Genomic DNA, 11,196 nt, shown 5'->3' on the forward strand with positions numbered 1-11,196 from the left:
ATTTACACAGCATCATATGATCATTTGCAACATTCATATGATATAACATCAGACATGCATTCATCTATCCTGACCACGTGAAGGTCTGTGATGACTTGCCCTGAGGTAACTCTCACAAAAATGGAGGCTGTTCATGGCACTAAACCGGAATACTACTCAGGCCATGACTGAATATTTATGGGCCCATGCGGTTGCTTGACTGATGCATGAGAACCTGTTTTTTTTTGTTGGTTTTTCTTTGTTTTTACACAACGGAGACAACTGTTTTGAATCATAAGTCCTGGAAATGTGCTTATATTTGCTTTGACAAATCATGATTAGAAGAATCATTAGTTCTCCAGCATGAAGCCATTTTTGTCTATTTCCTCTTTTGTTTATGCCCCATAATGGCTGAACCATAAAAACCGAGCATTAGATACACAGCTATTGTATTGTGTCATGTGTGGGTGTAAAAACAAAAAACAAAAACAAAACATTGGTTATTTTGAAGCCTTCATCAGGCTTGCCATGCACTTCTAAAAGCAAAAACTCAAGAGGAAATTTATAAATGTAACATAAGATTAAGAACATCAGAAAAAAAGCTCCCTGCTCCTTGTAGATCTTTTCGAAGTAAATCGAGAAAATTGAGTGGGATAATGCAACTGAGCAGAAGCCACATATCTTGAAGTTAAACACCGTGTGTTAGTATCAAATGTTCAGTAACACCTACCTTACAATGTAAGACTTTTAGGAAAACTAAATGAATAAAACCACAAAGAAGCATTGAGCAACACATTTAAAGCAGAACATTGAGAACATTTAATAAAAACAAAAACGTACAGCCAAACTATTTGAACTAGTAACAACATACACATAGAATAACCCAGTCAAATGCTGTTTACTTAACTACATTAATTTCTTCTTCTTTTTTTTTTCTCCCCCAAACTTACTTTCCAAACTAATGAATCCACACCTCGTTTGCCCACGCTTGATTGCCGTGCAGCCAGTGTCGAGCCGAGGCAACACTAAGCATGAAGACTTGTTCCTGTGAGGAGTTGACAGGAGTGTAGTGGACCTCCAGTTTGGGCTGAGGGATGTGCGCTGCGGCGAGCAGGCGGCTGCCGGCCGACAGGTACTCACTCTCGCTCTCCTGACTCCTGGTGGGAGAAAGAGTACCGTCATATGCACAAAACAGAAGCAAGGGCATCCATATTCGTAAATATGAGGGGGTTACCTTTTCAGGGTGATGCTGAGGGCTCTGGGCGCCGTCTCAGAAAGGGGGAGAATGAGTGAAGCGTTGACGGTGATTAACATCTCAAACGTGAGTGCGAGTTCCACCTCCCCCAGCCGACTGGGAACAATCAGCGCCATGAATCCGGCGGGGGCCGACACGGATGGGTAATAGCCAGCAGTTAGCGAGTCTTACGGGTACACAAAAAGGTGGGAGTCAGGTAATGCAGATAAACAGACAAAAAAAAAAAAAACTAACTGTCTGTAGTCATTTATCAAAAAAAGAAGTTGGATCTTTGTCCTCCACTTACGCCTGAAGACTTTGCGGGCTCGTAGCCAATGGTTTTGTGTCCCCAGCTTGTGCAAAAGTGCCTGCAGCACAGCGCCATCTATTGGCACCTTTCGAGAGAGCATGAAGTCCACCGAGTCGGAGGCTATGGGAAGCATTAGTTTGTCTACACACACTTGAAGGTGAGTATTAAACAGGTGGGTGTACTTGGAGATGTCAACCTGATCTGAGGGAGAGAAAGTAAGACATCAAATACAGCTACTTTTTTATTTTTTTTATTTTTAATGACGCTTATGCTCATTTGGGTTGCCAGAGAGCTGAAGAGAAATCCCAGTTGATTTTGAGCAAGTGGCGAGAGAAACCTTGGACTGGTTGCCGGTCAGTCTCAGCAACAACAGTAAAAACATAAATCGTAGGCTAAAACGGCTGGTGGAAGAAAGGTTTCCCTTATGGTTAGTGTTAATTTTATCCACCATTTTGAAATGTAGTCTTAGGTTTCAATCACCCTTGTTAGTTTTTATCATAGTAAACTAAACACCATTCCGTTTTTATTTAGTCCATTTTTAGTTGACTATAAAATCTAGCATTTAGGCTTTATTTTAGTCCAAGAAAATTTTGTTCATCTGGTTTTAGTCAACAAAAACGGTCAATGTTTTAGTCAGGACAATCATCTAACCCATGTTTTGTTTTTTGTTTTTGTTAGCAGATTATGTTGATCATTTTGGATCTGAAACTATTGCACATAAAAATGTTCTCTCATCTTTTTGATTAAAAACAAATTTGCATGCAATTGCAGTATATCAACAAGTGGCTACTATGGCTCCATGCTATGAGCTAGTAAATTAGCCAACATTAGTTAGCGGTCGGATTAACCTTAACATTGGATTAATGTTACATGGTAACTATAATTTACTTCTTTTTTTTTTTTTTTTTTTTAAACCTTTCACTGTTAATCCACCTCCTGTCCATGCGTTTGTGCATGTTGTACTCACCTAGCTGCAAATTTGATAGGGGGTATGTCACATGACAGTGTCACAGTGACTGGTTATATATAGAGAGATTTTAGTCAATTTTTTTATTAAGTAAAGCACATTTTCGCCTCGTCTTCATTCGTCGACGAAAATGCATACCGATTTAGTCCCAGTTATTGTTTTAGCCTAGTCTTAGTCCGGTGAAAAATGTGTGCTGACGAAATTATTGTTTTAGTTTTCGTTGACAAAATGAACACTACTTACTATACATAAAAAAAGGAACCTTTTCAAGTGGTTTGGTGCTCTAACAAATATCAGATTTAACCGAAATAAACTACTAGACAAGCGTGAATGTCATCAAATTGAAAAAAGTTCAGGAACATGAATAAAACCAAGCATGTTCTCTCACCATTGGGCTCTTGTATTCCCGGGAGGTTACGCAGGACCTCCAATGTGTCTCTGTGTGAGGCTTTCTCAGCCAGATGCGTGAGCATGCGGCTTCGACTCTCCAGGTCAGGAGTCTGACATGGCCACGCGCTGGAACTCACAAACCACTCGTTTTCTGTAGTCACAGGTAAAAGTTTGCCACAACAAGGCGATTGAAACGAGCGTCGGTGGACGCGCTCAGCTCAACGTGAACAATACCGCGCAGAGTTTGGACAGCTCCATCCAGGCTGCCGCTGAGGATGAAGAGTTCTGCTGCCAAGGTTATCCGGTGGCAGCGTGACCGTCCGTCCTCTTTCCTGAACAAACCTTTCTGCATCGAGTAGTTGATCTTCGATTGGGACAGCACCTCCACCACCTTCCGACCCTGCACAAAGGCAGTTATCAAATGTTTATAAACAGATTTATTCGACAAATTTGTTCAAAATCTATTTACCTTGGCCCACTGTTGAGTTCTATGGTATCTTATCAAGAGAGTGACTCCAATTCTGCCAATGAAACTCATCAACGGGGAGTCTGGATCCTCATTGTGACAAACTACACATGAAGATGAAAAAAGGTGAAATGTTTGTTGTAGCGAAAAATGAACTAAATCAAGTTTTAGATTTTTTATGTTATTTTTTTTAACAACATCGAAAGTGCTATACTTGTCTCAGCGAATGCCGCAAATGGCACAGACAACTTGTCTTTCGTCTCGGACAGAAGAGCAATAGCGATGTGCCCGCTGATGCGCTCCAGCTGGTTGGGATGATGGCAGGGTGTGCAAATGGAGTGGAAAGCTTCGCCCAGGTGGCGCCACTCCTCTTGCTTTGCACAAAGCTGGCAAACAAAACACCGTTGGCAAGCTGTGGCTAGAACAATGCAAGGAATCAAATGCTCTATATGGCGGTTGTAGTTGAAAGAAGTTTGCGAACCTCCATCTCCACAATGACATGGGCCAAGTTCAAGGAGTCTGAAATGGGCACATCGGTGGACGCAGATAATCTTTGACATCAAAAAGAGAAACATTGAACTACTCAAGAGCAGGGACAAAATCAGATCAGTCAGAAATTGATGCGGAACACTGTAGAGAGTTCCCCCCTTTATTCATAAGGGAGAAAAAAAAAAAACAGGACAGGGCTGGACAGGGCTTTAAGCCTTAGCACAAAAACAGCAAAATAAATAAAATAAATAGATGAATTTATGTTTAAAACACTTATGTCCATTTTTGTCATTTTTATGTTTTTAGGATGAAACTGAATGTAGACGCCCCATGAACGTAAATATATATATTTTTTTTTTAATGGAAAAAGAAAAAAAATGGGCACGTGTTTTTCACATCGTAGCGTTGAAATAAAATCTGTGAATCGGTAAATTTACGTGTAGCAAATTAAGGAATATGGGAGAGAACATTGTCAAATGACTAAAAGACACGTCACTGTAAAAAAAGAAGAAAAAAAATCAGCCATGTTATTGTAACTTAAGTGCTTTATTTTTACAGTGAAGCAATAAAAATCAAATCTTTGCTTGATTGGTCTTTCTCAAGGGGGGGGGGAGTGTGTGTTTTTTTTTTTGTTCTTATATGTTTGCGTAAGTGCCGTTGTTATCTGTACATTTTAAATATTGAATGTAGCGTTGTGCACATTCCAAAAAAACAATAAAAATACATAGAAAAAAGCCTCACCTTTGATGAGCAGAAATCCTTGAACGTATCAGCTTTTGGAATTCAGGATTGGTAACCCATTCAAAGCAATCCACGCTCAGCACAGAATGTTCACTGGCCATCTGCCAGTAGGTGAAAACCTTCTAACATGCATTGCATACATACACAGATGAAGTGAAATGTACCAAGGTGTTCATTTACCTTGTAAGTTAGCTGCATGAGGTGCGGTACAACCCTCGTGCAGCCTTTCTCTCTTACAAAGGTGAAAAGGGCGAGCAGGAACTCATGAGTAGGCTGATGAGAGGAAACCGTTTCTTATCAGATTGTATCAGCAAGAACATTTTGTGCCATCTGCTGGCCAACATGACACATTACAGACTACTGACCACGATCTTATGTGCCAAGCTGACGCTGAGCACTGCCAGAACATCATGCATCATGCCTGCTCTCAGCAGAGCCCAGATGAGTGAGAGGAAGACCGGCATGGAGAAAAACATTCCCGGGGGGTTGTTCTGGTAGTAGCTTATGAACACAGTTCCTGAAAACAAGAGTGAAGGTGAATGCGCATTGGATTTTATGTGCTGGTGGACTGAGTAACGTTTACAGCTCATTTATCTAATGGAGGATACATTTGAAGTTATACCTGCTTTCTGGAGGGACATTGGATTTTTAGTGAAGCTCGCCACAGTGTTGACACAGAACTGGAAGGACAAACAACAATGCCAATTAAGTCAAGTTTGATGTACAGTAAAGGGTATTTCCTGATCGTATATCGGGGGGCTTAGGGAAAAACTCAAAATGCAATGAAATAACCCTTTTGTTCACTGCAAAGTTCTGGTTCTTGCTCATCAGCAAGGGTTTACCTTTTCGTCGCCCTCCATAGGCGCATGCAGAAAGCGGCACATCTTGTAGTTACAGGATTGTGATTCACTGAAGAATTTCCAGCAGTACTGAAGGTTTCATGGGGTAAAAGGAATTCTCAAATTACTCAAACGTCACTTGAGAAACGGAAACAAAGAGGTCAAAAGACGACAAGTTCTGATATGAATAGAATATCATAATGGTTCTGAAAAAGATTATTATCTCCATATGTTTTTGTGGTGCATTAACTTGCGTGGAATTTAACTAAACCTGTATATTGACATTAGCCCTGACTGAAAGAATTCCAACGGCCAGGGTTTGCTCAACCTCACTTTGTGCTGACTTTAGTAACTTCAGCCTCTCATAAGAGTTAACTAAGTAGTTAGCAGTATTTGCCGAAGCCCAACGACATTTAAGTTCATCCGCACATTTGACGCAATACTTACTGACTCCAATTTAGGACCAGTCTTCTTTGTAGTGGTTGGCAACAATGGAGCTGTATAAAGGGGGGGATATCAGAACCCATTCAGAATTACGCTTCATAAAATCCCCAATACAGTTGTGCTGCTTGAATTCCCACTCACCTTTCCTCACTGACCCAAGTCGTGGGTCCGGATTATGCGATTCGTTCACCACCTCAATGTGCTCATCCCTGTTTGAAAAAGGACATTTTATGCAAAACTATAACACGTGAATGGGTTAAAATGTGTGATAACATACTGTACCTTTGCTGCAAGCCTCTGATTACATGATTTCTACTGGCAAAGGAGGCCTGTTCAAATGAACACATACAGTGCAGTTACATTAAAAACACATTAATTCTCTATGCAATAAACTAAGGATGTTCAAGGCCACTTTTTTTTTTCATACCGATTCCAGTACAAATACTCAAGTCTTGAGTAGTCAGCAATACCACTCGTATTTTTGATACAACACCCCCCGCCCCACACACAAAAAAAAAAATAAAAAATAAAAAATAAAAAATAAAAAATAAAAAATAAAAAATCCCGATAGGTCATTTTAAAGAAAAAAAAAAACTGTATACTTCAATCACATTTCTTCTCTTATAATTGCATGAATTTAACAGCAATTTTCTATTCTTCTGATTTCACTTTTCTTCTCAATCGATATCTTGAAATAAGGTCTTGTATCGGCCCAATACTGATACCCGGTACTCGCCCATCCCTAGTCAATAACCCTCCATGAGTTTTGACCCCTTACCATTGGCTGGGTGTGAGTTTCTTGGTTGAAAACAACCCGTTTGGCTTTGGGAGAAGCATTCTTGGGCCTCCAGGGCCTACTGGAGCTCTCCTCTGCAAAATTCAGAAGTGCGGATATAATTCAAAAACTTTCACAACAACAACAACAACAAAAAACATCACTCGTGTATTGTTTTGTTAACAATGCTTTGAGATTGCCACTGGTCCGCCTAACTCAAGGAGGAGATGATAAAACAATTTCTTGACGTGCAGGCACATCATTATAACTTTCATCAAGGTCCTTAAATTGGCCATACCGTTGTCTGGACTGCCGCACCGAAGATTTATATTAACTGGGGTCCAACTGAAACACAAGTAATATAGTACAGTATGCTGTCATAATAAGCTTTTGACAACTGGGAGATGGTAGTCAAATACGAAGCTTTACCTTTGTTTCAGAGTCTGCGACGCTCCATATGTGGGCAAAGTCTTTGGGTCTTGGTGAAGTCTGTTGGGGCCCAGTTTCAGCAGACTCTCCTGGGGTAGGTTGCCAAAGAGATCCGAGTCATCGAGGTTTACGTCGACAAGCAGGATGTCATGTTGGTATGCCGTGAACTCATCCAAAACGCGCAGGCGAGTATCGAGCCCTGCCTCACTCTCAGCTGGACGCCCTTCGCCGTCTGCTCGCTCAGGTGAACTTGATCCTGGTTGACTAACAGAAGATGGCTGACCCTCACCATTGACAGTCTCACCATCGTCGTCATCATCATCTAAACTGCCGGGGAAAGAGCCGGATTGGGCGACATCTGGCGAATGGTCCGTGTTCATCGTCTGCTCCAGTTCAAGTTGTTCCGATTGACTTTGTACCTCGTTGGCTTCTTCTTCAGCGTCTTCCAAATGCCTGCTCTCAATTCTACCATTTACATCATCACTTCTGCCGGAAGAGGGTGAAGGTTGTGTTGGAGTAAGAAGAGCAGACGGGATCGTTGCAGTTTGTGGCAAAACATTTTTGGAGCTTTCCAGGTGTATTATTCCATTCAGAATTAGTCGCTTATTGTGCCAGGTTATGCAAGTGCGCGCGCAGGAATGGTTTGTTTTTCGAACATAGACCCTTATTCTCTGGCAAGTGAAGGAACTTGGGGCATCATCGCACAGTGCTGTTGTCTCCTCTGGCATGTTATACATTTGAGGAGTGTCGCTCGCGCCATTGCTTGTCCCATATGTAAGATCTGGTCTCAGACTGTTTGAAGTTCTCCATCTTTCTTCCTCATTTGAAAGGCAGTTGGGTTTAATGGTTTCCAGGTCTGTAGTACATTTCAAAGTGCCACAATTCTTGAAAAGATCTGCGCTGTTATTTATTTTGCCCGCGTCTCTCTCTGTTCTGATGGTCTCACATGCTCTCGGAGGGTCAAACTCAACACTCGGCTTTCCGGTCATGGTGGACGCCGGCCAGGTTGCCTCATTCACCCAACCCTTGAATAATGGACGAGCAGAATGGTTAGTCAAGACATTCCTCTCTACGTATTCTTCCTGTTGTTGGTTTTCAAACTGACTTCCAGGCTGACAGACCTCATCAGATTGCAATTTTGGACGGGACATTCCATGTTTGTGGTGTCCTGAACACCGGGGCCTGAGCTGCAACCCAGCAGCTCTCATGTCCCGTTTAAAGCAATGCACATTCTTGGTTTCGAAACCACCTGGTAGCACAAAACCGCAATCATGGCAGCTTGCATCAGAATTTAGGACTACGTCACAAAGGTTGACTTTCGGCTCGAGGTCTTCTTTAAGTGCCTGAGTGGCTTTGTGCTTTTCTGGGCTTTTTTGCACTTGCTTGACCAGTACCTTCTTCACAGGAGAAATTAATTTACAGTCACCGCATAGTCCACAGCCAGAAGACCAAATAATTCTTCGCAAAGAGCCTTCCGAACCAGCAAGGGAAGTAGGTTTTGGATTTGCATCTCTATGAAAACCTGCAAGTGAAAATACCACCTTGTCAAGGAGCATGGAAGCATAAGTGCACTTTTATATGCAAGTTAAACACCACACCACATGTTTTGTTGGCATTGGTCATAAGTCTTGCTTAGGATTGCTTATTCACAAAACCAACCTAAATATGCTTGTATTGAAACAAATGTGATTGCAGAACTTAAATTCAAAGGTTGTCTCTTCAACCTAATCCGCAGAACTAAGGTCAGCAATTTAATGACTACTTAGAAATATTTTTTTTCCTTCATTGTTGTTTTAGTTAGACATGAATAAAATTGTGGCCTGCACAGTGACAGGAAGGTAAAACTACAAAAATATTGATATTCATCTGTTCAGTATTGCTTCAGTGCACCAGTCTGACAGTAACATCTGTTTACAAATGAACTCCATCCACACAAAGGCAAGTTTAATAGCGAAGTTTCCTAATCTACTAGTGATTGTTTGTTGTTTGTACCCAGAGAAAATATGTGCAAGCGCGGAAAAAAACATGCAATCTTCCACCTCATCTTGCACCTTTAAGTTTGGTCTTATGTGCTAATGCACAATGTCACAACACACACACAGACACAAATCTTAGGTGATATTGTTTTGTATTGACAATTCGAAACATCTGAGCATTTCTGATATCCGCAATGCAAACAATTCACCAAGACCACAATTTTGACTTGTGATGTTAAGCTGGAATTGTCAATACGATGTCATGAGATGTTTGCATTCGTTTGGGGAATTTGCACCCCCTTGTGGATTTGCCCCCTGCAGGAGATGCAGGGGGAGGATGTGAATCTAATCCAGAACATTAATTTTAAAAATAAAAAAAATTAAAAAATGTAAAAATTGTGCAATGCAATATTTTGCAATTTTCTTGTATTCCTTTATTTCTATTATGCATGCAACTATTATGCATCGCGTTTGTTGACATTTTACACACAAATAAACTTGTCAGTTCACATGAAATAATTTTAATGTGAACATTCCAAATTCTATACTGTCCCAATAAGCACATTAATGCATGGTCAAAAAATAAGCATAATTAAAACGCTTAGCATATTAGCTTAGCACCCCCTCATTTCATACAATTAGCTTGAAAACGCATGGAAGATTACAACTCTACCTTGCTCAAAAAACTATTTTCTAGACTTAAGAGTGAATTCAATTAAACTACATAAAACAACAAAGTTAAAAAGCGCCTTACTTGACGGACTTGGTTGTCGAGATTGTGCTGGTTTAGAATTACAGCGAGACGACGTGGCCTTCACCTTGCTGGGACCTAAAACTTCTCCGGCTCGTGCCACACTTGCTTTTAACTTGAGCTTTCTTTGTTTTAACTCTGGCACAATGTTTAAGCTGTGACCTACATTTGAGCTTTGCATGGTCGGAACCTGCGCAAACATAAGGGAATCTACTAGCTCTGAATATGCCCACCTGTTACACACCGACGCCTAATGGATGCCAACTCAACCGACGTCCCTTGGAATGCACCGGGCTCCTCCGTCCTCCTCCCACAGTTGACCCAAAAGCTTCCGGTACAGCTGGCCATGGCGTCCGCTTTGTGTGGGTCAGTGCTCGGATCCATTATGAAGGTCGTTTTGTTGCGTAACTTTTTTGGACAGGTTTTGTTGGGTTTTCACTTTACGTCGCGGAACCAAGGTTGGTCTTTCAACCCGGTTCGATCAACCCTGTTCGAGAATGAAAACATTATGATGGCCTCTCCTATCGTTGACATTGGCGTCTGTAGTTGAGTGTTGATTAACGCAGGACTGCCAACAGGCCACACGTCGCATGCGCAATGAGTTAGGCGACAATTCGGTGCTTGGGAACACAAAATGACACCAAACTTCTCTGTATGGTGGGGAGCGGACTCATTTCAAATTTAGTACTGATTCTACTTGAAAAACTTTCAAAAGTAAAGACTTAACAATTTTACGCAATACTCGTTTTGATAATCTGGTACAACTAAACATAAAATAATGATAAAACAACCTTTGCACACAACTCGTTTATCTCTTGTTCTGCTGAGAACAAAATCCTGTTACATGCCACAACTACTGTTGGCGTGACTTAGCCTATCAAAACACTGTTTCCAATCTTTGTGATCTGACTCACAAGGGGGAAAAAAAAGCAAAATAAGAATGACATCTTTTTTTTTTTGCTTAGAAGAGATTTCAATTGGCACAATACAGAGTTATCTTTTTACATCATAGCATTTATCCGCAGTGGTTGGAAAAACATTTTAACAGGAGTAAAAAGGACAGATGCACTAAAGCACTAAAGAGTAATATACTCGTAGCCAAACGGGGCGAGCGACAACTTCACCCTTGACTGGTCACTAGTCAATCACAAGGCACATATTGGCAAACTAGGAGTCACACCCCTTTGGCAATTCAGACTTTGCATGTTTTTGGGATGGAATATGAAGCTGTGGAAACCCCACTTGTAGAAAGAACATGCAACCGACACAAAGGAAGACCGGAGCAGAGATTATTTGGAACACAGAACTTCCGAAAATGAGCAGATGTGTGAACCGCAATGTCCCGATTTGGTTTACCTTTACTCAATATTTTATGTAGCACTTGGAGCATTCAAATCGCCTGTAAT

General features: G+C 41.1%; 1 protein-coding gene across 4 annotated transcripts; it reads right to left on the minus strand.

The window, feature by feature from the left end:
* Positions 1-761: 761 nt before the first annotated feature.
* On the minus strand, positions 762-10,398 carry topaz1 (testis and ovary specific TOPAZ 1). 4 transcript variants are annotated; one of them, XM_077507784.1, is made up of 21 exons: positions 9,794-10,170; positions 8,185-8,585; positions 7,064-8,088; positions 6,933-6,979; positions 6,638-6,729; positions 6,142-6,188; positions 6,001-6,068; positions 5,863-5,912; positions 5,419-5,505; positions 5,199-5,256; positions 4,942-5,093; positions 4,757-4,849; positions 4,577-4,677; positions 3,828-3,897; positions 3,561-3,732; positions 3,350-3,450; positions 3,115-3,280; positions 2,879-3,031; positions 1,521-1,724; positions 1,214-1,400; positions 762-1,136 (listed from the first exon to the last, which is right to left on the minus strand). In XM_077507784.1, exons 1-21 carry the CDS (start codon positions 9,990-9,992, stop codon positions 938-940), a joined length of 3,672 nt encoding a protein of 1,223 aa, XP_077363910.1. In that variant the 5' UTR covers positions 9,993-10,170; the 3' UTR covers positions 762-937. The 4 variants fall into 4 exon arrangements, with proteins under 4 accessions (XP_077363910.1, XP_077363908.1, XP_077363907.1 ...); XM_077507782.1 differs by having other exon boundaries at positions 7,064-8,585; positions 10,024-10,398; XM_077507781.1 differs by having other exon boundaries at positions 7,064-8,585; positions 9,794-10,169.
* Positions 10,399-11,196: the final 798 nt, after the last annotated feature.

This window comes from Festucalex cinctus, chromosome 19, assembly GCF_051991245.1.
Source record: "Festucalex cinctus isolate MCC-2025b chromosome 19, RoL_Fcin_1.0, whole genome shotgun sequence".
Lineage (NCBI taxonomy): Eukaryota > Metazoa > Chordata > Actinopteri > Syngnathiformes > Syngnathidae > Festucalex > Festucalex cinctus.

Coding starts and splice junctions, on each gene's coding strand:
- topaz1 (XM_077507781.1), bottom strand. CDS start 9,992: ATGTTTGCGCAGGTTCCGACCATGCAAAGCTCAAATGTAGGTCACAGC. Junction 6,189..6,637: donor AAACTCACACCCAGCCAATG/GTAAGGGGTCAA, acceptor TCATTTGAACAG/GCCTCCTTTGCCAGTAGAAA. Junction 4,678..4,756: donor TCATGCAGCTAACTTACAAG/GTAAATGAACAC, acceptor ACCTACTGGCAG/ATGGCCAGTGAACATTCTGT.